The 26,907-nt window shown below is 66.2% G+C and overlaps 2 protein-coding genes across 2 annotated transcripts; one reads left to right on the top strand and one right to left on the bottom strand.

Moving 5' to 3' along the window:
* Window positions 1-526: 526 nt before the first annotated feature.
* LOC311198331 (smoothelin-like) lies at window positions 527-24,236 on the top strand (the record flags this gene model as incomplete). Its single annotated transcript, XM_084272253.1, has 21 exons — window positions 527-577; window positions 5,507-5,667; window positions 5,901-5,994; window positions 6,089-6,167; window positions 6,262-6,578; window positions 7,984-8,086; window positions 8,292-8,554; window positions 8,684-8,747; window positions 10,013-10,111; window positions 11,462-11,629; window positions 12,957-13,051; window positions 16,431-16,919; window positions 17,026-17,101; window positions 17,407-17,571; window positions 18,108-18,170; window positions 18,331-18,394; window positions 18,688-18,858; window positions 18,940-19,069; window positions 19,145-19,296; window positions 20,672-20,740; window positions 23,310-24,236. 21 exons carry the CDS (start codon window positions 527-529, stop codon window positions 23,458-23,460), a joined length of 3,024 nt encoding a protein of 1,007 aa, XP_084128379.1. The 3' UTR covers window positions 23,461-24,236.
* Window positions 24,237-24,902: 666 nt separating this feature from the next.
* Window positions 24,903-26,673, bottom strand: SELENOM (selenoprotein M; the record flags this gene model as incomplete). Its single annotated transcript, XM_084272107.1, has 5 exons — window positions 24,903-25,572; window positions 25,673-25,751; window positions 26,329-26,363; window positions 26,442-26,477; window positions 26,560-26,673. The coding sequence occupies 5 exons, from the start codon at window positions 26,671-26,673 to the stop codon at window positions 25,360-25,362; spliced, it is 477 nt and encodes a 158-aa protein (XP_084128233.1). The 3' UTR covers window positions 24,903-25,359.
* Between the last annotated feature and the right edge of the window lie 234 nt (window positions 26,674-26,907).

Consider the following 26,907-nt stretch of genomic DNA (forward strand, 5'->3'; position numbering starts at 1 on the left):
CCCTGCAGCGCTGCGCCCACCCTCGGGGTGCTGAAAAGCCGCCGGGAAAGGGAGCGGCCGAGGGCACCGCGGCCGCCCGGGGTTGGGGGGAGGGGGGGGGGATCCGACTCCGGGAGGGATTCCCGCGGCAGCGCTTCGCGTGGGGCGGGGGCAGCCCGGAGCCCCGGGCTCGGCTCAGCTCCGACACCGCCGGACCCCCCGCGCTCTGGCGGCGGCTGCAGGGGGCGGCCCAGGCCGGAGCCCGGGGGGCGGGGACGGCCCGTCCCGCTCGGAGCGAGGAGCCAGTGGGCGGCCGGGGGGGGCGGCGCTGGAGGGGCGGGACCGCGGGCGCGGGGGCGGCGCTGCCGGAGCGCGGGTCGGGTCGGAGCCGGGCTGGGCCGGGCGGACGGTGCGCGGAGCGCGGAGCGGGGCCGGGGCTGCGCCGTCTCGTCCTGGTCGCCTTTGTTTGTTGGCGCGGCCGCCGGCACCAGCAGCACCAGCAGCACCAGCAGCGGCGGCCCCAGCGGTGGGGCGGGGGGTGGGCAGGATGTCCCAGGAGAGCCTGCTGGGCATGGACGAGGGAGCGCTGCGGAAGCTGGTGAGTTCCCGGCGGGCAGAGCCGGGGTGCGGCGCGCTGCCCGCAGCCCTCGCTCGCTGGTGGCGGTTCCCGGGCGGGCGGGTCCGCGTGTGCCCGCCAGAGCTGGGAGTGGGGAGGCGGCTGCCCCGGGCCGGCAGCAGCAGCAGCGCGGGCGGCTCCCGGAGCGGGGCGGCAGCTCCAGCCCGTCCGCGCCGCCGTCGGGATGGGAAGGGGGGGGGGGGGGGTCTGCCCGTGTGCCCCAGCCTGGGGGCGAGCGGGACTTTGGCGGGGAGCTGTTGCCGTGCTGGGGGGTGGGGGAGGGTGGGGGGGTGTCCTGGGCAGCGGCACCCGGGGAGACCCGAGCTCCGCACACGGGTGAGCGGCAGCACAAGCGCCCGTCCCGGCCCCGCCGCTTTGGCCGCGCTCGCCCCTTTGTTCGCGGCCGGGCTGCGCCGGCTGTTTGGCTCCGTCTCCCCGGCCGGTGGCTCCCGACGAGCTTTCCTGGCGCTGGCTGGGTTACCGGCTCCCGGGGCTGGTTTGGTGCCAAGAGCCGCTTCCCCGGCCCGGTGCCCGCACGGCTGAGGATTCCCCTCCCCGCACGGCAGCTGCTGGAGCGATATCCAACTCGCTGCCCTGCTCCGTTCGCTCCCCACCCGGGGGGGAAAGAGAGTCGGAACCGAGCCCCGGCCTCACAGCGGCTGGGACCCGCTGGGGAGCCAGGGCCGGTGTGTCCGCAGGTGGGACTCGGTGCTGGGCTCTGACCTGGGTTCTTGTGCCAGGAAAGCCCATCGAGCGCTGCCAGCCCCGAGCCCCCCACTGCCGCTTCCCCTCCGGCCCTGGGCAGCTCAGGCTGGGGCTGAGGGTTTGCTGGGTGGCCCCGGGCCGGTGCTGGGGAATGGTTTCGGCAGGAAGCTGAGTCAGTCAGGAAGGCACGTCTGCAGGAACAGGAAAAAGCCGGGCTGCGGGAAGTGGAAGCTGCGCTCTGCGGTGGGCAGGGGGTCAGTCAGCCTGTTGCCCTGCCCTGCCCGAGCTCCCCGCAGCGTGCGGTCCCCAACCCGCCCTGGGTGGTGATGTGCACACCAGCCCATTGCCCACGGGGCTGAGAAGCTCTCAGCGAGGTGCCATCGGGGACCCTGGACATGTGTGTGTGGGGGGATGGATGGTCTGTGTTTGTCCCTGTCCTTGCTCCAGTTCTCCCATGTCCCAGCTGAAGTCTCTGGGCTCAGAGTGCTGGGAGCAGCGGTGGGGAGTGGGTGTTGGGTCTGTTCTACAGTCGCCCTGGGGAGATGGAACTGCCCAGCGAGCGCCTCTTCTCCCAGGGGTTGGTTTGGTCTTTGACCCGCTGGGGTTTCGCATCCCCAGAGCACCCTGCCCCTGGCTGTAGTCTCCCTGTGCCTGTGGCGTGGGCTGGGTGAAGCTGCTCCGAGCTGACGTGAGGCGGTGAAGGAATTCTTTTTCTTTCTGGTGAAGTTTTGGCTCTGCTCAGCTGGGAGAGGATTAGCCCATATAAGGGAAAACTGCCTCTCCCACTGCTTCCTCCCTGCTTCTCTCCCCAGCCCTTGTCCCTGGGCTGCTGCTTCTTTCTCCCAGCAAGTCAGACCTCAGCAAGAGTGTGGGATGTCCCTGGGGGTCCTGGGAGATGGAGGCTGTGGGAGGTGAGCAGGTCTTTGCAGACCCCTCACCAGGACCTGTGCTGTGCTGGCTGGGCTGGGAGCTGCTGAGGAGCCTCTGCCCTCATCTCCCTCATGCAGACATCCTTGCAGTTTCCTCCCCAGTTGCCTGATGGAACTCCAGTCCTGGGAAGGCCAGCTGGGATGAACCTGCAGTACAGCATGAAAGTGACCCAAGCACTTGGAGGAGCTCAGGGAGGGAGCTGGGGGGGGTGGGTTGGGCGCTGCTGCAGGCTGGCCCTTAGCTCAGTGTCTGGAAGCGAGGGGTTATTTCAGTGCTTGGACCTGTGCTGAGCTACAGGTTGTGGGCTGCTGGCCCCAGCTGGGGAACACTTCCCCCTCCTGGCCCCTCCAGATCTGGGCATGGTTAATTAGGCAGGCAGGATGAAAATCCCACTGCAGGCAGAGGCAGGGCAGGCTTGACCTAGGAAGATGACGGCCATAAGGTCTTCTCATAGCCTTTGGGAAAGGCTTCAGTGCTCCCCAGGGAGCACTGTGTCCCTCCAGCATCCCCATCACTCTGCTGTCCTGCCTGCTCTCCTCCTCTTGGGAGGAAGCCATGGTCTCTGGGGCTCCTTCCAGAGGTGACGACACGGCCTGGGGCTGCATGAGGTGCCTGACATGCCTGGCTCCTGTCCTCAGAGCAGTTTTCCTGTGGCAGGACTCCAGCCTCCCAAGTGCTCTGGGCTTAGGCTGCTCCCAGGAGCCGGCTGGATGTGGAGCTAATCGCAGCCCTCCCAGAGGAGCCACCAGCTACGCTGGGGCTCTGAACACCACTGTTCTTGGGCATGGCTAGGAGAGCAGCCCCTGGGTGCCTTGCCAGCACCCATTGCACAAAGCTGCTTTGTGTGTGTGTTGGGCGGGCGGTTTCTCCTACCCAGTAATTTGCTGATGGTTGGGCAGGGCTGCTGGGGCCCTGGCATGTGCTGCTCCCCAGGCTTGCCTTGCCCTTGCCTTGTGGGGTTGTGGTCTCCAGCATACCCGTGGTGGTCACAGAGCCTCCAAAGCCACTCATTTCCTTCAGCCCACCTCCCTGCTGACGTGGGCTCAGGGCAGTGCTCCTTCCCCTGCGCCGCTGCCATTCCTCTCACAAGGAGAAGCTTTCCAGGACCCCAGGGCAGGTCAGGTCCCAGCTGTAGCCTCCTGGACAGGACCCTGGAGCTGGTGGGTGAGCATCACCGGGCACATGGGTGCCAGGGTGTCCTCTGCTCTGGGGTGAGTGGGGCTGGTGTCCAATTGTGTGTCCCCCTTCCTTGTACTTCTGGCTCCTGCGTCTGCTCCCCACCCACCCCCGTCAGCCTGGCCCAGCTGCTGGGGCTCAGCCCATGTGCTGCCAGCAGCTTGTTCAGGGAAGAGCTGGGGCCTTGGCCTCCCTATGTATGGTGCAGGGGGTTTCTGTGGGGACAGATGTGTTTGGCACAGGGCCTCCAGCCCCTTGTTTTGGGCTGGACCAGGCTCCATGGCTCCTCCAGCCCCTTGCTGCCACCCCAGCAGAGGCTGGCCAGGGTGGCTGCTGTGGAGCAGCAGGGGGAAAGGTGCAGGCTCAGTGCTTGGTGCCTGTGTCCCCAGGGAGCAGCAGCATCCCCAGGGAGCAGTCCCAGCACAGACAGGCAGTGGGCTGGATGGAGGGGCTGGCTTCCTCACCAGTGCCCCCCCCCCCCACCCTGGCAGAGCAGCAGCTCCCCCTCTTCCCAACTGCTTCCCAGTGCCAACTGTGGGTAAGAGCCCTGGGAATGGAGTTGCCAAACCCAGCTCCAGCCAGGAGTCAGATGCTGGTGCTGCTGTGGGATGCAGTCTCCAGCTGCAGCATGCTTGGGGGGGGGTGGCCTTGCCAGCCAGTGCAATAGGGGCTGTGGGGTGGGGGGGAGTCCCCTGCCTTCAGGTGGCTGCCCCTGGGGCTGCCTGTGCAACCAGGACTAAACATCCTGGCTGACAGTGTCTGCCAGGCTCTTCCCTCCACCTGAGGCTTGTAGGTGCTGGAGGACCAACGTTTTGGCTGCTCCTGGGATGGCACACAGTAGCTCTGTGCCTGCTGGCTTCAGTGGGAATGAAATATCCCCCCCTAGTCCCCAGACCCTGAACTGAGAGAGCATCGGGCTGTGGCTTTGCTCAGGGGGAGTGTGGTGTGCAGAGGGGTTTCTGTGTGTGATTTGAGACCCCCCTGGCACTGCTCAGCCTGCACCTGGCTGAGGGACCAACCCTGAATTCCTACTGTAGCAGAACCTGAAGAGCCCTGATGAGCCTGGCAGTGACCCATGGGACTGATGCTCTTGTCACAGCCACAGCTACTCCCAGCACACCAGGGCTTTATGCTGGCAGCAGCTGGTGTAGATCACAGGGTTTAATTTTTAATGAGCTCCATGGGAAATTGTCTCCTGGGTTCCCAGCAATGTCCACCAGCAGAACAGTGGGACCACACCTGCCCTGGCTGGCCCTGCCCCACAGATATGGCTGCCTTCTGCCCCACTTCAGCATGGGGCAGGGGGTGCTGTGCATGGCTCCCTCAAAGCACTTGGGCCAGTGGCAGGGCTGGGGCTGTGGACCTGAGCTGAAGAGGAGAAGTGGCTCTGGGTGCCCGTGCCAGGTCCTGGTGGGTGGTCTTGGGTGGGCTGAAGAGCACCTGTGAGATGTCCAGGGGGAAGTGTCGTGGCCATGCTGGTCACCATACAGAGGGCTGAGCTTTGATTGAGGATGGATTCCACTCTGGGATTTGGCTCTGTGAGCTGCCTGACATCCCCTAGAGCTGGGTGTGGAGTGAGGGGCTGAGGGGGAACTCCTCCCTCACCCGTGTGCTGGGACCTTCCTGGGGGGCTGTGAGAGTGGGAGGGGAGCTGGACCCTCTGCTGCGCCCCTCTGCTGCTGGAGGGTCTGGTGTGGCGGGGTTGGGGGGGCCTCATCCCCGTGCTGGTGGCACAGGGAGGGGGTGGCACAGGGAGGGGTGCAGGGAGCTGCCCCTTGCTGGCTGGCAGCCCGCTGCCGGGCACGCACGCCCTGTGCCCCTGGCTCCTTGCCCCTTACCTGGAGGTCTCAGTGCCGGTGTGGCTGCCCCTCCTCAGCACCACTGGTCCCAGCATCCCCCCTGAGAGGCCGGTGCCCACTCCCTGTGGGGCCAGGCAGTGCTGAGCAGCGCCTGGGCCCTGCCAGACAGATGAGCCCATTGTGTGGTGGTGCGTGGGCAGCCTGCCGAGGGTGGCACCGGGGCCAAGCCGGGGCAGGAGGGGGTAGGGGGGTGGGTGGGCTGGGGGGGGGGCCGTGCTGAGCCCTGCCCTGTCCCACCCAGCTGGAGGCAACGCTGGACCTGGCAGAGCGACGCCGCATCCGCTCGGCCATCAGGGAGCTGCAGCGGCAGGAGCTGGAGCGGGACGAGGAGGCTCTGGCATCCAAGCGCTTCCGCACGGAGCGCGGCAGCCACCGGCAGGACGACAAGGAGAACTGGCCACGGTGAGGTCCTGCTTGTGTGTGTCCCCACCCCACCCCTCCCCCTGCCTCAGCTCCCCAGGGGATGGTGGCTTTAATGCCTGGCCCTGCTGCGGCTGGGATAGATATGGGATGGGGTGAGGGTGGGAGCTCCAGCCTGGCACCAAGTGGCTTGGCACTGCTGGGGACAGGTGCCTGAGTGTGCCCGCTGCCCACGGGGCACCTTGTTCCTGAGCCACCCTCCCACCCCCACGCAGGTCCCAGCGCCTGGAGGAGGAGCAGCAGATGGCCCTGGCTGCCTTAGCCCGGCAGCTTGAAGCCATCACTGATGTGGAGGAGCTGACAAAACTGGTGAGTGAGCGTCTGCTGGGGGAGGCTGATGTGCTGGAGTCCCCCCTGCATCTCTCTGGGTCTTTCCCCCCACCACCACCACCACCTCTTGCAGCTGCGGGCGGCGGGGGAGTATGAAGAGCGCAAGCTGATCCGAGCTGCCATCCGCAAACTGCGTGCTGAGGAGATCGAAGGTGAGGTACCACCTCTGCATCCCAGGGCTGTCAACCTGGGAGAGCCAAAGGGGTGGACAGCTCCTTCCTAAGGACCATCTTTGCTCCCATCCAGCCGCGACCCTGTCTGGGAACGCGCAGAGGGACGGCAGGAGGCCTCACGCTGTGCCTGGGGATGAAAACAGCGGCCAGAGGGATAATGCTGAAACCCCAGCCCTGGCTGGGAGCAGGAGGAACAGCCAGAGCGGTGACAGCGAGCTGCCAGCACCAGCCAAGAGCAGGGAGAGCCGCAGCACCGAGCCCCTGAGCGCAGCGGCGAGCGGGGAGAGCACCGGGGACGATGCTGGACAGCTGGTGCTGGCTGGGCTGGAGGAGGGTGGCTGCAGGGGGGCTCCGGAGCAGCCCCCTGCCCAGGAGCCTGGAGGCTCAGTGGTGAGTGCCCAGGGTGCTGCTGAGGGAACAGGACCACAAAAGGCCTCTTCACCTGTCCCTTGGGCTGTTGTAAGCCCTGGCTGTGCCTGGGTCACCGCTCTGGAGTCACACAGGGCTGGGCTGGGCTGGGCTGGGCCAGCCTGGCCCTGGCAGTGGTGAGCTGGGGGCTCCCTGAGGATGCAGCCTGGGCCCCAGAAGGGCATGAATGGTCTGTGGGGCCCTTCTGTGCATTCACTCCACCTCTCCTTGCTGTTCTGCAGGGATGCTGCTCCTTGGAGTCAGCATCCACTTGTCCTGCCAGTGGTCTCCTCGTGCAGGCAGCAACTGTGATTCCCCCAGAGCCCTGCCCATTCTGGGGGGGGGGGGGGGGCTGGTGGTCTCTGGAGCAGGGCTGGTGCCCACCAGGGGACTGGTAAACAGCCTGTCTGGTGGCAGGAAGGATGAGCTGGTTGGCAGGGCTGGAAGGACCCAGTGCCAGTCTGGGTTTGCTGCCCAGCACAGTGCTGCTGCTGCTGCGTGGGACCGTGGCTCTCGTGGCAGTAGGAGGTCCCTGGACACCACATGGAGATGGTTGGTGGCCCTGTGCCTCCTTTCAGCACTGTCTGCTGTCCCCACCTGGCTGCTTTGGCACAGTACCCCAGGCCTGTCCATGCTGGAGCAGCGGGTGTGGATGTCCTGCTCTGCCCAGCTCATCACTCCAAACCCAAGGCTGTTTTCCCTAAACAGCAGCTGGCTGGTGCTGGGTTTGAGTCATGGTTCCCTTGTGCCCCCCTGGGGTACAGGCCCCTCTCTGCCTCCCCCTGCCCCCAAGTCACATCAGCACCTGGAGCCCGTGGTGCTCCGAGAGGCACTGACACAGCCAGGACTGACATGGCCAGTGACAGCAGCTCCTGTCAGGGATGTACCTGTCACCTGTGTGTCCTCCTTGCTCTGATGGGAGCTTGTGGTCCCAGGCTGCCCCAGGCATCCCATCATTTGCTGAGCAGAGCTGCCGCTGCAGTGGGACCCGTGGTGCTGCAGAACTGGGTGCTCCCTGCATCATGGAGCCCTGAGGAGCCTGGGCTGGGTGGCAAGAGGGGACAGTGGCTCTGGGATATCCTCTCCCCACAGCATGCAGGGCAAGGCTGCCAGAGAGCACAGAGGGTCCCAAAAGCCAGCTCCATGCCCAGGCAATACCAAGAGCCTGTGGCATACCCAGGCTTTGAGTCCACCCTGCAGTAGGGCACAGTGGGGACACTTGAGCCTCTCCCTGTGCAGGGCCAGGCTGGTTCATCCTGGCAGGCATGGAAAGAGGGTGCAGCCAGCAGAACATCCCTGGCCAGCAGACGGGGGGATGGACAGACAGGCTGACCCAGTGAGAGCCCAGCAGGCAGCTGGCCCTGCTCTCACCTGCTGCTCTCCCCAGGCCCATGAGCAAGAGGACACAGTGGAGCAGGAGCACATCCAGGGTGGGACACAGGAACTGCACAACCAGCAGACCAGAGACCCCCCAAAACCCAGCGCCCAGGGTGAGTTCTGATGGCCAGTGGCACATCCCTGGCTGGGGCTGTGCCTGCTGCTGAAGCGGTGCCAGGGCCAGCTGCCAGGGGATGGAGAGGGCAGCAGAGCATCTCCCAAAGGAGATGATGGTCTCCTCATGGGCAGGGGAGCTGGGCACCTGGTGGGGCCCTGGGAGTGGGCTTCACCCCCATACAGCTGTTCTCTGTCCTGCAGCTGTGGTCCCGGGGACCCTGGTGCTTCTGGAGCTGCAGCCAGCCCCGGAGCCTGGTCCAGAGCCTGATGAGGGCAGCAAGGAGCCAGAGCAGGACCAGCCGTGTTCCCTGGCTGCTGCCCAGCCCAAGGGACAGCACCAGGCATCCTGGAAGGAAGAGACCCCAGGCAGTCCCACCACTGCCCAGGAGCCCGTCGGGGTGCAAAGCCACCATGGAGAGCCGTGTTCCCTGGGCCAGCCCGGTGCTGGCAGCCAGGGCAGCCAGGTAGAGGGCTGGGGCCACCACTGCTCTTTAGCTGGGGACTGGTGGTCCTATGGGTGATGGCAGCTTGACAATGGGGGAGTGTGTGTGCCCACCCCAGCTGACAGCTTCTGTCCCTTTCCCTCCCCACAGCTCGATGCCAGCGTGCACAGCACAACCCTGGGGCCAGCCAGGAGGTGTGGGGACCTGCCAGCAGGTAAGTGCAGCCCCATGGGGAGGGGAGAACCGGGAAGGGGAGCCCCATGGGGGCTGTGGCATCCCCCAGCTGGGCAGCACTTCCCTAGGGGGCCCCCTGTGCCATGTGCCTCCTGGTGCTGCAGGGAGCATGTCAGCCCTGGGGATGTGACTTAAGCCCACACAGGCTGCCTGAGGAATGTGAGGGCAAAGCCATGGCCACGGCTGTCCCCAGGCAGTGACCGCTCAGCCTGTGGCTGGGTGCTGGCTGTGCCTGCCCCGGCTGGGTGCTGGGGGAGCAGGGTGCCAGGCAGGCTGTTTACCAGTCCCCTGGCTCCAGGCAGGGCGGCAGCAGGGCCATGAAAGGGAATCGGTGCCGGCAGCAAACCCCAGCCTTTTGCATTCTTTGTCCCAATACGGTCAGGAGCCGTGCACTGGCTGGCCCTGACCCCCCCCCCCCACCCCCCCCCTGGGGCTGTGCTCGCTGGCCCAGCACCCTCCAGGTCCTCCCTGCAGCCTTGAGGGGTCATGGTGGCCAGCAGCTGCCCTCTTCCTACTGCTGGGAAAACTATCCCCAGGGTTGTGCTGAGAGGAAACTGGGAAGAAGGAGAGAGAAAGCAGCTCTCTGCCCACCAGGGGCTGAGGTCCCACCTGGAGTCACCCTTGCAGGTGGAGGTCCCCTCCCTACAAGAAGTCCCAGGGGGCTGGCTGCTGGCTCCTGGGAAGGCAGAAACTCCGGGGAGGTGGTGGGGGCTGGTGGGCTGCAGCGTGGCACAGCCCTGGGGTAGAAGGAATTGGGCAAAACCCACCCCCCCTCACCTCACCTGGGGGCTAAAAGCTGAGGAAAGGTCTAAACTCCCCTTGCTTGGGCATCAGCAGCTCCTTACCCAGGCCAGAGTGCTGCCTGTTTGGTGCCTATCTGTGCCCTGGGTGGGGGCTGAGCCACAGCCCTTGAGCCACTCAGTCCCCTCTGGTTACACTGGGGCCCGACCAGTGCAGGAGTGAACCCTGAGCACAGACCCCAAGTATCACTCACTGCCCTGCTGAGGTGTGGGTACCTCCATGCCTGCCTTGCCCTCCTCACCTGGTGCTGCAGGGCAGAGCTGGGGGTGCAGAGTAGCCAGCCAGGGCTGGTGGGTTTTGGCATTACACTCTGGAGAGAGGTTGCTGTGATGGGAGGGGGGACCCCATAGTGCTGGGTGGGGATGGCAATGGCCCCCTATGCCCCACTCACCCTCTGCTCCCCTTGTCCTGCTCTTTGCATACCTGGCCTGTCTCCTTCCCCAGTGGCAAAGCCCCCCCAGCACACAGCAGGGACCCCGACTCGCCTGAACACTCACCGGGGGCCGACAGCAGCTCCATCCCTGCGCCCCGCTGGCCGTGCGGGTAAGACCCCCGGGGCGGCAGCTGCATCGGCTCCTCCGCTTCCCAGGGCTGGGAGATCAGGCTGAGCCTGGCCTTGCATGGAGCATCAGTGCAGGGTGCTGCAGGCTGCTGCCCCAGCCTGGCTGGCTGCAGGCTGCACACCTGCCTTTGTGCCCCCTGCCCGGCATCCCCCCCCTTGCCCTTCATCCCCCCCCTGCCCAGCATCTGCCCAGCATCCCCCCCCCACCCTGCATCCCCCCCCTTGCCCTTCACCCCCCCTGCCCGGCATCCGCCTGGCATCCCCCCCCCCGCCCTGCATCCCCCCCCTTGCCCTTCATCCTCCCCCTGCCCGGCATCCGCCTGGCATCCCCCTCCTCCTGCCCGGCATCCCACCCCTGCCCTGCATCCCCCTCCTTGCCCTTCATCCCCCCCTGCCCGGCATCTGCCTGGCATCCCCCCGCCCTGCCCTGCATCCCCCCCCCTGCCCGGCATCCCCCCCCTCTTGCCCTGCCCCCTCTGCCCTGCATCCCCTGCCCCCCCTGTCCTGCATCCCCTGCCCCCCCTGTCCTGCATCCCCTGCCCCCCCTGCCCTGCATCCCCTGCCCCCTCTGCCCGGCATCCCCCCCCCTCTGCCCGGCATCCCCCCCCCCCCGCCCTGCCCCCTCTGCCCTGCATCCCCTGCCCACCTCTGCCCTGCATCCCCCCCCCTGCCCTGCATTCCCCCCCCCCGCCTGGCATCCCCTGTCCCCCCTGCCCGGCATCGCCCACCCCTGCCCTGCATCGCCCCCCCTGCCCTGCCCCCTCTGCCCTGCATCCCCTGCCCCCCTCTGCCCTGCATCCCCTGCCCCCTCTGCCCTGCATCCCCTGCCCCCCCTGCCCTGCATCCCCCCCCTGCCCGGCATCCCCCCCTCCCCACCCCTGTGCATGTGGATCCCGGGGTGGGGTGAGAGGGGTGAGAAGAAGCTTCGACGTGCTGCAGCGACCGTGTGTGGGGCGCAAGGGCGCGGGGCCGTGGTGGGCATCAGCAGGCACGGTGGGACCCCCCGGGGGGGCGGGGGGGGGGGAGCATGCGTTGTGGAGGGCACCCGAGGGGCTGCATGCATCGTGGGGGGGGGTGTGTGGATCCCGCGGGGGTCCCCGCAGCTCCCCTGACCGCGCGGCTCCTGTCCCCCGCAGAGCCGAGCCCCGCCGGGCCGCCGCGGGCCGCCTCGGTGCGGGAGCGCGCCCAGCGCTTCACCCCGGCGGGCCCGGGCCCGGCCCCCAGCGCGGCGGCGGCGGCGGGTGGCCCGGCGGGGGCGGGCGGTGCGGGGGGGCGGGCCGGCCCCGGCCAATGGCAACGGGGGCCCCGCACGGCCCCGCCGGGACCCGCTCAAAACGCGCGGGGCGGCGGCGGCGGAGGCGCAGAGCAGCACCGGGCCCCGGTCCCCGTCGGCCGCGGCCTCGACGGCATGAAGACCTATTTCACCATCGAGATCAAGGATGGGCGCGTCCAGCCCCTCACGCCCCGCGTCGTGGCCACCCCCGGCGGGCAGCGGGCAGGTGGGTGGTGGGCAGGTGGGCAGTGGACAGTGGGCAGGTGGGCAGCGGGCAGATGGGCTATGGGCGGTGGGCAGGTAGGCAGGTGGGCAGTGGGCAGCGGGCAGGTGGGCAGCGGGCAGGTGGGCAGCGGGCAGGTGGGCAGTGGGCAGGTGGGCGATGGGCAGGTGGGCAGTGGGCAGCGGGCAGATGGGCTATGGGCGGTGGGCAGTGGGCAGGTAGGCAGGTGGGCGATGGGCAGTGGGCAGGTGGGCAGCGGGCAGGTGGACAGTGGGCAGCGGGCAGGTGGGCGGTGGGCAGCGGGCAGGTGGGCAGTGGGCAGGTGGGTGATGGGCAGTGGGCAGGTGGGTGATGGGCAGCAGGCAGGTGGGCAGTGGGCGGTGGGAGGCGGGAGGCTGGGCAGTGGCACAGACAGAGGTGCTGGCTGTGGAGAGGGGCTGGGGAAGCTGGGTGGGGTGGGTGACCAGGCTCTGTGTGGGTGACAGGCACGAGCTGGCAGCACTCTGGGGAGGAAAGGTGGGTCAGTGGCACCCATCAGGGGGATGGGGGCTGTGGGTGCCAGCAGGCGGCTGGGAGTGCCGAGGGACGGAGGGGTGATCGGGCAGCGGAGCGGCTCGGTGTCAGCGCGCAGCTGGGCGCTGGCAGGGGGGTGCGCACCAGGGAGCAGGTGGCAACCAGCAGACATGTGATGCGCTGGCAGCACGTGCCTGCAGTGGCATTTGGGTGCTGGAGGCTGAGGGTGGGCACTGCCAGGAGAGCAGGGGCTGTGGGCAGCAGCGTGCCTGGCAGCCCTCGCCCTTCGTAGGGATGCTGAGCCCACTCAGGGCATCTCAGCATGGGGAGACCATCTGGCCACGAAGCCATCCCTGCTGTGCTCTCACATCTGTGCCTGGAGTCCTCCCCCAGCTCCTTGCCCTGTCCTTTGCCCTGCAGTCGTGCTCTAGCACACTGACCTGCTGGTCTAGGGGTGTTTGCGCTGTCCTGCGCCATCCCATCCCCACTGCTGGGCAGTGTCTGACGGAGCCCTCCCCATAGGAGTTGCTGGCTTTGGGTACTCCCCAGCCACATCACATGCATGGGAGGGGTGGGGGGGTCTTGGCTCCAGCTGGTGAGCTACAGAAAGTGTCCTTCCTTGGAGAAGAGAGCGAGTGGGATGGCAAGGGGGGGCTGATTTGCCTGACTCTTGGCTGTACCCAGAGCCCTTTCGGTGCCCACTGCTGGGGGAGGCTGCGTGTGGCAGTCAGGCAGCCTGGGCAGTGTCACTCTCTGGGCATGGGACCAAGTCTGCCGGGCTGGGGAAAACCCTGTGTGCCTTTCGCTTGCCTTGCAGAGGTGACCCTGGGACTCCGGAGCAGCCCCATCCGCATCACTACTGTCCCCAGCAGTGGCAACACCATCTGCAGCATCAGCAGCAATGTCATCAAGGTGAGAGCCTCTCTGGCTGGGTGCTGTGGGGCTGTGTCCACTTGGATGTGGTCTAGATGATTCTCAGCTTCCAGGGGGAGCAAGGACCAGGACAAGTAGGTTGGTGCTGACGGTGTGGTCTGGGAGATGTGTCTAGTTTGGAGGGGTTTGTTTGGCTTTTCTTGTTGCAGTGTGGAGTTTTTTTACCATGAGACCCTATGGGCTGTGTGTGGAGCCCCAGCCATGTGAGCCCTCTGCACCCCCTGTGCCACCATCTATGCAGACAGTCAGGGTTGGGGGTTGGGGGGTGGCCTGGGAGCTTTTTGTGGGTCACCTGTTTTAGACACCTGGTAGGGCAGCAGTAGCGCAGGGACAAGCCCATTGCCATCTCCCCCTCTGTTCTTCCTCCTGGGAATGGACCTTGGCCACGGTGCTGGGGAGCCTGCCTGGAGTGGGGCTCCCCAGGGGTCTCTGATCCATGCTGGAGCAGTGGGCTGGGGTCCTTGCTCCTCCTGCTTTGCAATCCTGAGCTGACAGCAGAGCAACAGCCCCAGCCCATTTGTCCTGGGAGGGCCTCTTGCTGGGGCGGGAATAAATCCTCTCTCCTCTGTTTTTGGGGGGAGAGTGGGACGCATCCTCCTCCCTGGATGCTGGGGGGTGGCGGAGCTTGATGCGTACAGGAGGCAGCCCCGTGTGTGCAGCCCTCTCAGTGCTTCTATCTGCTCCTGGCCATCTAGGGTAATGCGAGGCGCTCCCACGCACAGCCTTGGCAGGAGCCTGGATGTGAAGTGCGGTGCTGCCTTCCCTGTGGTTCTGAGCGTGCTCAGCTCACCCAGCTGCCTCAGCGGGCACAGCGCTGGAGCTGGCCGTGGCACTGGCGGTGGCCATGGCACCAGTGCCTCTCTCAGTCCTCAGCCCAACCCTCTCCAGCATGAAGCAGACAGTTGCCTGCTGCCTGGCAGGGCTGCCCTCCAGACCAGCAGCCAGCAGGTCCCGCCGCTCGCGGGCGGCTGGGTGCCTGCCCCGTGCTAATGCGCTTGGGCGGGCTTGGCCCCAGCGGCCCGTCAGCTCTCATTAAGGTATTAGCAGGACTGCCCAGTGGGGTGGGGGGGCTTGGACCCATCGGCTGCCTGGCAGGAGACACGGGCTCCAGGTGTGCTCCCAGCAGGCAGGGAGGAGGAGGAGGTGGAGGAGGAGGAGGAGGAGGAGGAAGAGGCAGCAGTCCTTCCAGGTAGGGCTCAGTCAGAGGGCCCAGCAGGGTGTGGGGATCTGGGCATGGTGCCTGCTACAGCTTGTCTTCTCACTGATGGGGTGCTGCCTGTGCCTGTTGTGCAGGCACTTGTTTCCCCCCAGGGTGTTTGTCGGGCAGCGTGAGGGTTTTGGGGGAACCCCCCCCCCCCCCAAAACCACAGCCAGTGGCTGAGGGCCTCATCCCAGCACCACATCAGTGTGTTGTGCGTGACGCCAGCCAGGAGTTAGGAGGGCGCTTGGGCGACAGGGTGTGTAGGTGGTCCCCAGCCCTGCAGCATACCCACCCACCACCGCGATGGGCTGGGGACTGCGCGGGTGCTGTACCCTGAAGGCTGTACCCCACACACCCCCCCCCTCCACCCCCAGGCTGGCCTCAAGGACACCAGCAGCCTCCCCGGGGCCAGTGAGGAGCACTTGGCAGGGCTCCTCCTCGCCGAGCCACCTGGTCCCAGCGCTGGAAACGCTGCCAAGAGCCGGTGGCTGCCTCAGCACCCCTGTGAGGGACCCCCGGCCTCCATGACAAGAATAGCGCAGCAGCCGGCCGTGCGGGCTGGCCTGCAGCCGGGGGCGGGGTGCCCGGCGTCCCTTATAAAGGGCAGGGGACAGCTGAGCGGGGCCCCACCGCAGCATCGGCCCCGCGCGCTGCAGCCATGCCGGGGGGTGGCCTAGAGGCGCTGGCGCAGGCCGGGCTGGCCGAGCTGGCCCAGCTGCAGCAGGAGCTGGGGGCTTTCCAGGGGATGTTGGAGGGGCAGCTGGAGCAGGCGCTGCGGCGGGTGCAGCCCCTGGCGCGGGCGCTGCGGGAGCTGCAGGAGGAGCACCTGGAGCTGCGAGCGGAGCTGGCGCGCCTGGGTCGCCGCGTCGACCTGCTGGCTCTGCAGCTGGGGCTGCAGGATCCCCCCGGGGAGGACCTCAGCACCCTCTTTCTGGAAGCACAGGACCCTTGCGCCCACTTTGAGGGCACTGAGGAGCCCGGCGGCGGCCCTGTGGCCCATCCACCCGCTTTCTCCAGTACGCGCCAGCAATCGGTCCTGCACCTCTCCAGGAGCAACAGTGGTGTGAGTGGGCAGCCCTGCCCCACGGCAGCGGGAGGGAACGGGAGGGTGGCACCAGCCAGTGGGACTGAGGGTGGCCCTCGGGCTCTCTGGAGCCCAGGCGAAGCCCCTGGCGCTAGGTGGGATGGTGATGCACAGGCAGCCCAGTGTCACTGGGTTCTGCTGCTGGTCAGGCTCACTGCTTGGTGGGGGGTGGGGGGGGTGGGGGGGGGGGGGAGAGGCAAATGGCGCCTGCCTGCTCCACGTTACCGGAATGCCAGGCAGGCGGGCTGCAGGCAGCTGTTGTGCCCCTGCCTGCACACAGCGCAGCAGTGGTGAGGCACAGGTGGTGGCATGTGGCCGGCGGCCCCTCCTGCAAGCAGCTTTGCCACGGGCTGGGTGCTGGGCCTGGCACCCAGGCAGGATGGTGGAAGGCAGGATTGGGGCCAGACGTGAGTGGGGCTGCTCGGGCCCCGTGCCACCACCTCCTGCTTGTTGTGTCCCTGCCCACCCTGCTGCCTGCCGCGTGTTGCTGGGGCAGCGGTGCTGGAAGAGACTGGGTGTGCTGGCTTTGCTCAGGTGGGGGGCCAGGCTGGCCTAGATCCTGAGCAGGGATGTGGGGGAGGCTCTTGATCTCCTGCACAACCTCTTCTCTCTGCTAAGTCCCTTAATTCCCTGGAAATCCCTGTGTTGCTTAACAGCACTCACCAGCCCTACCAGCACCTTGCTCAGCCTGGAGCGCCCTGGCAGCCCCTGCCCACCGGAGGGTCCCGGCAGCCTGCAGTGATGGGGCTTGGGGAGGGGGATGATGACAGACATTTGGGGACATTTTGGCAGCCAGACTGGGTGCAGGTCAGAGAGTGTCGGGCCTTCTGGGGGCAGGAGGTGCCACAGGGGGATGTCACATTCCCCTGCCTTGCCTTGATCGCTCTGGATGTCTGCAGCATCCCACCAGCTGTGAGTTTTTCTGCTGCATGTGACATGTCTGCTCCATCATCTCCACTGCCCGTGGCACTGGCAGGTGTCAGGGTAGTGGAGGATTTGTACCCCAAGCATCGGGAAGGGGGAGGGGGTGGCAGAACTGGCAGGGGCTCAGTTGTATGGTGCTGTCCTTGCAGATGGAGCCAGAGATGGTGGAGCAGTCCCAGGCACCAAGGCTGGTGGTGGAGCAGTCCCAGGCTCCAAGGCTGGTGGTGGAGCAGCCCCAGGCACCAAGGCTGGTGGTGAAGCAGCCCCAGGCAACAAGGCTGGTGATGGAGCAGCCCCAGGCAACAAGGCTGGTGATGGAGCAGCCCCAGGCAACAAGGCTGGTGGTGGAGCAGCCCCAAGCATCAAGGCTGGAGCCAGAGCAGCCCCAAGCACCAAGGCTGGTGGTGGAGCAGCCCCAGGCAACAAGGCTGGAGCCAGAGCAACCCCAGGCACCAAGGCTGGTGGTGGAGCAGCCCCAGGCACCAAGGCTGCAGCCAGAGCAGCCCCAGGCACCAAGGCTGGAGCCAAAGCTGCCCAACGGCATGGAGAAGGTCCAAGTGAGGGAACTGGAGAGAAGGAGCAAGCTGAGCATTGAGGAGCTGAACAGGATTGAGGATGAGGATGTTCTGGATAAGATGGTATCTCCTCTACCACCAGGCTCCTGGGGGAAAGCAAGGGGACCCCCCCCCCCCCCCCCCAAGCTGGTGGCAGAGGGCTGATGTTGACCTCTCCCTCCTCTTGCAGCTGGATCAGACGACAGACTTTGAGGAGCGGCGACTGATCCGAAACGCCATGCGGGAGCTGCGCCAGCGCAAGCGAGGTGCTTGGGGATGGTGACACCCCCCCCGGGGGGGTCAGGGCTCTGGCAGTGCCAGTGGAGCCAGTGGGGTGCTGAAGGGGGGCCATCCAGCTGCAGTGAAGCAGGAGGGTGCTGGGTCTTGTGCCAGGCTGAGGACGTCATCCTTGTCACGAGTCGGGTCTGGACTGGCAGCAGCCAGCAGCACCCCGGGTGTGGTGGGGACAGCAGCACCCCGGGTGTGGTGGGGACAGCAGCACCCTGGGTGTGGTGGGGACAGCAGCACCCTGCTGCCTCTCGCTGCTCACCCTGCCCACCTGCCCTTCCAGACCAGCGGGAGAAGGAGCGGGACCAGCGGCTGCAGGAGGCCAGGAGCCAGGCACAGGCAGGACGGGGTGGCCACACCACAGAGACCACCAGCACCCAGAGCTCCCAGTCGGCCGACGGCTCGGCACACAGCACTGTCACCAAGACAGAGCGTCTCGTGCAGTCCGGTACGGGCTGGGAGGGCACAGGGGGGTCTTGCTGGGTGTGAGCGCTGGGCTGACCCCCTTGGGAGGCTTTCCCAGTGCTCTGCCACCATGGCTGGTCTCTGCCCCTCTCACTTTGTGCTGGGTCTGGCCGGGCTGTGCTGGGAGCAGGGCTGTGGTTCAGGGGTGGGATGTGCTGCAACTGCTCTGGCTTGCCCAGGGCCTGCTTGGGAATCTTTAAGGGATCTGCTTTGGGAACTTCCCACCTAATCCTCCACCCCATGAGGGTGGCAGGGGCCTTGTCTGCACCTTGGGGCCTGTCCCCCTGTTCTCCCTGTCCCCAGGAGTTGCTGCAGGGTGTTGAGGGATGCTCCAACTTCCCACTCCTTTGCGCTGGGCTCTCTGCTCTGCCTGGGGGGTGCATGCTGTCTGTCCCCCACCCTGCCAACCATGGCATGGCTCTGCCACCCAAGCCTTCTCCCTGTTGCTCTGCGTGGGTGAGAAGGTGCAGGGGTCTGTGGGTGTGGGATCAGCCAATCCCCTGTCCTTGCCCACTACAGGTGATGGCACCAAGACCTCCCGTACCACAACCATGGAGTCGAGTTACACTAAGAGATCAGAGGGTAAGAACTTTTGCTGCCCTTTCCCTGTGGCATCCTCTGGGCATAACCCCACTGTGTCATCCCTGCCATTGCCTGTGGCGAGGGCAGAGCTCCCTGCCAGCCTGGCACTGCATCCCTCAGCACCTGCCCAAGGCCTCCCCACCTCTCTTTCTCCCTGCAGATGGCAATAGCACTTTCATTCAAACCAAATCATCCTACAGCTCCTCTTCCAAGAAGACAGGCAGGTGAGTGGCAGTTAACCCCAGGAGATCCCGTCAGCTTGCACAAACCCCACTCTGCCCAGCTTGTCATATCCCTGTGCAGACCTGTCCCCAAAGCCTCCTGGCCCTTTGGGCACACTCGCTGTCTCCACCAATGGCCCAGGTCCCTCCAGGGACCCAGAGGTGTGCCTACTAACCAGAGAGACCTTAAGCTGCACCTCTTCTGTCCCTGAGACATGGAGATGGGCTGAGGCTACCATGTGCCCTCCCCTGGGCTGGTTCCAGCCCCCCCCCAGCTTAGGCTGTCTCTCTCACAGTATCTTCAACCGCGAAGACGAGGGTGCTTCCAGGCAGAGCAGCCTGGCTGCGCTGGAGCGGCGCCAGGCTGAGAAGAAGAAGGAGCTGATGAAAGCTCAGAGCCTGCCCAAGACATCAACCTCACAGGCTCGCAAGGCCATGATGGAGAAGCTACAGAAGGAGGGCGGGAGGTGAGGCTGGGCCGGGGGTGAGGGGGTGGGCTGGGCTGGCTGTGGCCGCCCGGGGTGACACCCCCGCGCCTGCGGTTGCAGCTCCTCGCCCAGCAGCCCGGCGGCAGCGCACGGCGCCGTGCAGCGCTCCTCCAGCTTCGGGGTGACCAACGCAAACAGCATCAAGCAGATGTTGCTGGACTGGTGCAGAGCCAAGACCCGGGGCTACGAGGTGAGCGCCGCCTTCTCACCCCATCCCCCCGGGGCCGGGGGCTCTGGCCCTTCCATAACTCTCCTGCCCTCACAGCACGTAGACATCCAGAACTTCTCGTCCAGCTGGAGCGATGGCATGGCCTTCTGCGCCTTGGTCCACAACTTCTTCCCCGAGGCATTTGACTACAGCCAGCTGACACCCCAGAACCGCCGCCACAACTTTGAGGTGGCCTTCTCCTCTGCAGAGTACGTAGTGCTCGTGCTGGTACAGGGGCTTGGGGCAGCTTGAGGTGTGACTCCCACCTCAAGGGATGGGGTGGGGGGGGGGGATACAGGCAAGGGCAGTGATGCTGGAGGTGGGTGCCCGTCAGCGTCACTTCCCCCCCCCCAACCCTGCGTCATGCAACAAGGTTTGGACACTGGGGGGAAAACAGCAGCTGCATGGACAGAATCATGAGAGGCCAGTGCCGGTCTGGCATGGCAAGGGTGGGTGTGGGGGGGTCTGAGCTTTCGTGGGTGTGGGGCAGAGCACCCAAAAGCAGAGCAGCAGCCCCCCCAAGCCTGCCCGGCTGCAGTAGGACTTCCCATGCCAGGGTGCCAGTATGGGACTTCAGCCCATGGGGAGTGGGGTTTGTCAGTGCCAGGTGCCTCCTCTCACAGTTATAGGGGCTCAAACACCGTCGCAGCTTCTCCAGTCTCTTCCCTTCCCCTTTTGCTTCTGGTTTTCCTGGGTGCTGAGAGATGGGAGCGCGTCCAGCTGGAGGGCTGGCAGCCAGCCCCTCTCTCCTTCCTTCTGTCTCTCTCTCACCCACTCCTCCTCCCTTCCAGCACCCTGCCCAGGGGCAGGGCCAGGTGGGTGGGGGTCCCATCCCGGCTGATGTCCGGGGCGGTGGTGTGAGCTGGGAGCTCCCATGAGCTCCCTGGGTGCCGTGGTGCTGTTCGGTGGAGCGAGAAGGGGACCGTGCCTGGCTCTCGGTGCTCCTGGTAATGGACTTTTTGCCTTAATTGGGGAAACCGGTGCGTGGACTTGAGAGTGCCATCCATCTCTCCAGCCTGGCAGCCAGGTGGCCTCTCGTCCTTCCTCCTCCTCCTCCAGCTCTTGTGAGCATCTTCTCCCGAGCTTCCTGCACCAGGGCTGTGCCGTCTGGTTCCAAGCGGAGCTGGGCAGGAGGGCTGGGCACATCCACCCCATCCTCCCGGCAGGTCTATATAGGGCATATATATATATATAGAGTGCCGCTCCGCTCTGGAACCCGCTCCCCAAGCACCCGGCGCGCCAGAACACCTCACTCCTCCTCCCCTGCCTCCGTCTGTCCTTCCCTCTGGACCTCACGCCTCTCCACGCTGCTCACCCGCCCTCCCCTTCCCTTGCTTGTCCCCCCCCCCCCCCCTCAAATCTCACTGAATGGCCTTGGCACAGTGGTGCCCGGAGCCCTCCTCCTCCCGCCCCTGCATCGTGCACCCTTCCCCCAGAGCATGCAAGAGCAGAGCAGCATCTGCCCGGGGGGGGGGCGGGGGGTGGGATGGGAACTGCATTGATCCGTGTCTCTTGTTTTCTCTCTTCCCTCCCCTCCCCGACTGGGCTGCGGTCACTGGCTTGCCCCTCTCTCCCTGCCCCCAGGAAGCACGCGGACTGTCCGCAGTTGCTGGACGTGGAGGACATGGTCCGGATGCGCGAGCCGGATTGGAAGTGTGTGTACACATACATTCAGGAATTCTATCGCTGCCTGGTCCAGAAGGGGCTGGTAAAAACCAAAAAGTCGTAGCCCATTTTCACCCCCCCCGGGAGCGATGGTGAGAACCTTCTCCTCCAAATAACCTGCCCGTGTCCTTTACCGCTGCTGCTTGGCCGAGGGGCCGGCAAGCAGCCACCGTGGCTGGGGAAGAGGCTGGGGGATGCTGGTTGGGAGAGGGTCAAGTCTTGGTGGTGCCGGTCAGCAGGGCCTAGAGAAGGCTGGAGGCAGCTGTTTGGCCTCTGGCCTTCCGGGATAGCACCCGTGGGGATTTGGGGAGGAGGGTACTGTGTCACCCTGAGGGGGGGGGGAGGCTGTAGTGTGTGTGTGTGTGTGTGTGTGTGTGTGTGTGTGTGTGGAGTTGCCGCAGCACTTTGGTCCCCACCGTCTTGAGCCCAACCCTGGGGATGCAGCTCTGGCTGTTGTGTGGATGCATGAGCCTGGGCAGCGCTGCCTGGCTGTGGGAGAGCCCCTCTGGGGCACTGCTGCTGCTTGTTGCCTCCTTCCCCCAGCCCTGGGGCACGCCGGGGCTGCCAAGCCACAGCCAGAGGGGAGCTGCAGCCACTGGGGCAGGGCCAGGCGTGGGCGATGGTGTGGCTGCCTGCTCATATATGGGCAAGAGTGGGGAGCCTGGAAAGTGTGAGTCAAGGCTTGGGCCCTGCCTTGTCTTTCAGTGTTTGTGCCTGTCTTCAGGGGCATCCCAGCAGCTCCCCCAGGCTCTGCTGTGGCACCGGCACACCGGGGTCCAAACAATGGCTTTATAAGGGCAGAGCTGCTCTTGTGCTGTGCCATCACTCCCTGAGCCCAGGCTGGCAGTGCTGGGGCCGCTGGAGCTCAGGCAGAGGATTTCCCAAGGCCCTGAGCACCTCACAGACAAACACATGCCCCCCACCCACTGACCCTCCCCTTCCCCCTTCCCCGACAGCCAAACCACAAAGTAGGGCTCAGCCTGTCACCTCCGCTGGCTCCAGAGCAGCAGAGGCCCTGGGGAGAGCTGGGGTGTGCGAGCAGGGTCCTGGCAGACCCCTGCTGCTCCCCTGGGGCTGGCAGCAGCTGCGTGTCCCTTTGCTGTGTTCAGTGGGTGCTGCAGGCCAAGGGGCAGCAGCAGTACCCAGTGGCTGCAGGGATGTGGGGACAGCCCTGGCTGGCTTCTCTGCCAGGGCCTGCCAAGGTTGGTGGCTGCTGGAGCAGGGTCCTGAAAGCTGGGTGGGCTTAGGCTGCTGCTGGGCTGGGTGAGGTGGGGCTGGGGTGGGGGGGGGAGGCTGTGCCTGGAGTACTCAGCCCCTGGGTGGGCTGTGCACTGAGTTTACTGCAGCCTGGGGAGAGGGGGGAGAGAGGACTTGAGGGTGCGTTGGGGTGGTGGGCACCAGATTGGGGGGGTTGGACCCTCTTTGTGCCCAAGGCTGGAACCCTGGCTGGACCCCCCCTGCCTGAGTGTGGCCCTGGGGCCGGCACAGCCCAGCTGCCCGTGGGATCAGCGGGCTGTGCAAGATCACAGCAAGCAGCCCCCAGCTGCCAGTGCAGCCCCTGCTCACAGCTACAGTGGCCATTCTTGTCGGCAGCAGCTTGGGGGTACCTATCCCACGGTGGATGGAGGGGCCTGGCAGGGCTGCAGAGACTGGGGCAGGGCTGGGGGATGTGGCAGCAGGGGCAGGGTTGCTTCTGTGCCCACCCCCCCCACTAGCCCCCAGCAGAAAGCTGAGGCCAGAGGCAGCCAGTTCTGCTCCAGGCCGTGCCTGGCTGTCGAGTTGATTACTCCAGCAGTGTTGACAGCCCCCTCAGGTTGGACCTGCTGGCCCAGAGGACCCCAGCTCAGTGAGAGGGATGGCACCCACAACCCAGGGAGCTGGGTGGGTGGTGCAGGCAGAGCTGCCCCACCACTGAAGGGGCAGCAGCAGATCCCAGTGGCTGCAGGGATGTGGGGACGGCCATGGCTTCTCTGCCAGGGTCAGCAGCTGCTGAAGCAGAGGCCTGAAAGCTTGGTGGGTGTAGGCTGGTACGGGGCTGGGTGAGGTGGGGCAGCCCCACCCCAGTGGGGAGGCTGTGCCTGGAGTATGCAGCCCTTAGAGTCGGGATGAGGGTGGGACCCAGCCTGGCAGTGGGGGTGATGAGCAGTGTGTGCCCAGACACCCCCCACACCCCCCTCCACCGCTTTTCTCTGGACCAGCTGGTGGTGTTTGGGGTGGGGGGGGGTGCAGCACAAGAGGGGTGTTGGCAGGCAGGCACATCTCCCTGCAGCGTGCCAGCCTTGGCTGGAGCACGAGGGTAGGCACAGCCTGAGAGGGGACCACTGCCACCAATCCCAGAACTGGGGCAGAGGGCGCTGGGGCAGCAAGGGCGGGGGGGGGCACAGGCAGGCAGCATTCCCAGTGCCAGGAGTGGCAGGACTGAGGGCCAGGCAGGAGCTGAGCAGGACTTGAGGGCAGCAGTGCCCATCACCTGGGAGGCCTGGGTCCCCATCCCAGCCCCCGCAGCGTGGGGGGGGGCAGCCCGCTCAGGGCAGTGCTGAGGGCTGCATCTCCGCAGGACGCTGGTGGACTGCGTGCCGCTGGTGGAGGTGGAAGACATGATGATCATGGGGAAGAAGCCAGATGCCAAGTGTGTCTTCACCTACGTGCAGTCCCTCTACAACCACCTGCGTCGCCACGAGTTGCGCATGCGGCAGAAAGAGTGCTAGAGCCTGGCCTGCCCCCTCCCCTCTGCTGCCCCCTGCCCCAAGGCTGCCGGCAGGCAGGGGGGCTGCCTGCCCCAAGAGGGGGGGGCTGGGGGCAGCATGTGACTGGCGCTGGGGACTGGAGGCTCTGCCACGGAGCAGCTTCTGCCTCCCTGCAGCTCCCTGTGCCCTGTCTGGCTGCAGGCTGAGCCTGTGGGCAGGGCCAGGCAGGAGCTGCTGGGGGCACGCTCCCCCAGCTCGGCTCACCTCCGGCTCTCCAGCCTGTTCTTTTGTTCTCCAGGAGTTGTTTGTCCACAGGCAGCACCCATGTGTCCCCCCCACCCCCAACCCGGGGAGGCCCAGGCGTGGTTGCACCCTTAGGCCCAGGGCTGGTGGGAATCTGCAGCTGAGCAAGGGTCACTGCGCTGCGCGGGCAGCGTGCCCACGTGTGGTTCTCCTCGGCCCCCCCCCCTGTGAGGAAGCCCCTCTGCCCACCACAGGCCCTGCTTGGTGCCACCTCCCTGGGGACAGCCTCATGCTGACACCCTGCTTCCCACCACGCACACACCCCCTGGGGTACTTCCTCACCGGGGCAGTGGGTGCAACACCTGTGTGCTGGGGAGCAGGTGGGGAGTTGAGGGGTCCTGGGGGTGTAAGGGGCCCAAGGTGTGAGCCAGGATGGCAGCCCCACTCCTCCCCAGCTTGGGGTGCCACGTGCTTAGTGCTGATCATCCCTCCATCACCATCTCTGCACCCGCGTTGTCACGTGTACCAACACCAGCCAGACAATAAAGGTTTATTCTATAGGGTGACGCCTCCACCTTGGGTCCTTCCCGGCGGCACCGCCGCTTCGTGCTGCCCATGCCACAGTGCCCAAAGGAAGAGCTGGAACCCCTGCCCGCTCCTGGACCCCTCTGCCCACAGGCCCCCTGCCCACCCAGTCTGGGGGGGGGGGATACAGGGCACGTGCTGCTCTTGCTCAGGGGTGATGCCCAGAACTGAGGGGCACCACCAGCATCCCACTCTGACCAAAGGCAGTGGGTTTGCGCCTCCTCTTGCTCCCCCGCCCCAGGCCTGGTGCAGGGAGAAGATCCCACAGAGGATGGGCAGAACCAGGTCTGCAGACATTCCTGCCAGGCTGGCACAGCCATCAGGCTTCAGCTCAGCGCTGCAGGACCCACTTGTGGGCTCTCACCCTGAGCCCTGGGAGGGCAGCTCATCCCAAGCCCTGGTGCCCCAACCATCTGGTCCATCCATCCATCGGGCCATGGAGAAGGTGGCATGGGAAGAGCATGGTTGGTCCACAGGACAGTTTGTCAGCAGCAGCTGTGACCCTGCCACCCGCCTTGTGCCTCAGTGAGTGACTCTGGGGGCCCCAACTCCTCCCAATACCCAGTACAAAGCAGAGCAGGATGTGCCCCACGAAGCCCTCCCTGGAAAGACAACACAATGCAGACAGCTCTACGCAAGGGCTTTAATGGGGCTCAATATGAGACAACCCTGCTGAGGTGTGAAGCCAGATGCCTCCCAGCAGCAGCTCTCCCACCTCTGGGACTGAGCACATCTACCCTCAGCACCTGGGGCTTTCTGCTGAGGGTTTCATCCTGTCCCACACAGGTAGGATACCACTGCCCAGTGCTGGGAGGCAGCTAAACCTCAGGGCATGGCAAGGGAGCACAAAGAAAGGTGCTCCTCAAGATGGGATGCAGGCCTGCAGGGAGGGAGGGCAATGACAGGCACACAGGACCCTGGCATGTGCACAATGCCCAGGAAGACCCTGCTCAAGACATCCTCGATGCAGAGGCTACACAGCACCAAGTGACAGCAGGGGCACCATCCCCCAGCACCATCCCCAGCTGCTGTGAAGCCCTCGTCCCACTGGAGACTGGATGCAGGACCCTCTCCCGTGCATGACACCCCTCACTAGAGGTCTGGGTGTTCTCCTTCGTCATGTTCAGGGAGGGTCTTGCCATCAGTGGTGGGAGCTTGGTTGGGCAGCAGGGTGGGCAGAGGCCTGGCAGGGGCAAACTGGAACTCCTTGGGCACAGGAGCATCAGGCGTCTCCTTGCGGTAGAAGCCCAGGTCCTGCACCAGCTGGTTGATCTCCTCTCGGGTCATGTCGCTCAGGGGGATTCTCTGCACAGGGACAGGGATTGCAGCCCGGTCTGTGCACACACCAGCCCCCCACCCCCCCCCAGCCCCTGCTGCAGCCGTGGGTGCCACGCTGCCCGCTCACCTCCAGCTCCTCGTATCGGTGGCTGAGAAGCACGAGCTCGGGGTCAGCACCGGGCAGATGCTTCATCTCCAGGTTATGGCTGGGCAGCGTGTTAAGGAGTGGACAGTACTGGGCAGGCCCTTGCAGCCCCCCATGCTATGCTGTCCTCCATCACTTCCCATCGGATCCCATTAAATCCCGTTCTCTGTCCCAACTTATTCTGTCCCCCACCTCAACCCACCTTGCCTTCCAGTGCAACCCAACCCATTGCATCCCATCCTCTCCCCCAAACCACTCTGTCCCACAGCCTTCACCCAACCCCATCCTCTCTCTCATCCCATCCCTCACTCTGCCCCATCCTCCATCCCACTCCCCGCCACCCCTCATCCTGTTTCCTCCACTGCATCCGGTCCCAGCCTCCATCCCATCCTCTATCCCTGTCCCATCCCATCTCACCCCACCCTGTCCTCCTCCTAGCCCATCCTGGCCCCCATCCGACCCAGCTGGTCCTCTCCCCCACCCTACCTGGTCTGGTCTGGTCCAGCCCTGTCCCACATCCAATCCCACCCCACACGGTCCAGTCCTGAGCCCCATCATATCCTGTCTCCCCCCCCACCCCCAGCAGGGGCCTGTGCCCGGGTGGGGCCGCACCAATCGCTACCGAGCCGAGCGGGTACTAGAGGGGGATGTCCTGGGTGATGAAGGCCTTGACCTGCGGGCAGAGCAGGCGGCTCAGCGGATGGGGTACCCCGGCCTCGCCCCCCCCCATCCCCACGCCGGCAGCACTCACCTCCCTCAGGCGGTTCAGCCGTCAGCCGCCGCAGCTCTGCGGGAGGAGACACCCGGTCACGCCGACGGCGCCCCCAGTGTCCCCGCGACCCCCCCCCTTCCCCCTTCTCCGCGCTCACCTCGACCTTGCCCCGGGCCAGGTCCCGCAGCTCGGCTCCGCGGAGACGGGGGGACCCCGGGCCGCCCCCCGCCGCCAGCGCGGCCGCCAGCAGCGCCAGCAGCGCCCGCAGCATCCCAACGCCACGTCGCCGCCCGAGCGCGCCCCCCCCTCGCCCCCCCGCCCGTCCCGGCGGGCACGCGCACGCCCCGCGGCGGCGCGAGCGCAGCGCCCGCCCCCAGCGCGCGGGCACGAGCGCGCGGGCACGAGCGGACCTGCCCGCCCACGCCGCCCGCCCGCGCGCGCCGCCAGCGCATGCGCGCGTCAGCAGCGCGCCCGGAGGGCAGCACGCGGGGCAGCCGCCTGCACC

This window comes from Gallinula chloropus, assembly GCF_964237585.1.
Source record: "Gallinula chloropus genome assembly, chromosome: 17".
Classification (NCBI taxonomy): Eukaryota; Metazoa; Chordata; class Aves; order Gruiformes; family Rallidae; genus Gallinula; species Gallinula chloropus.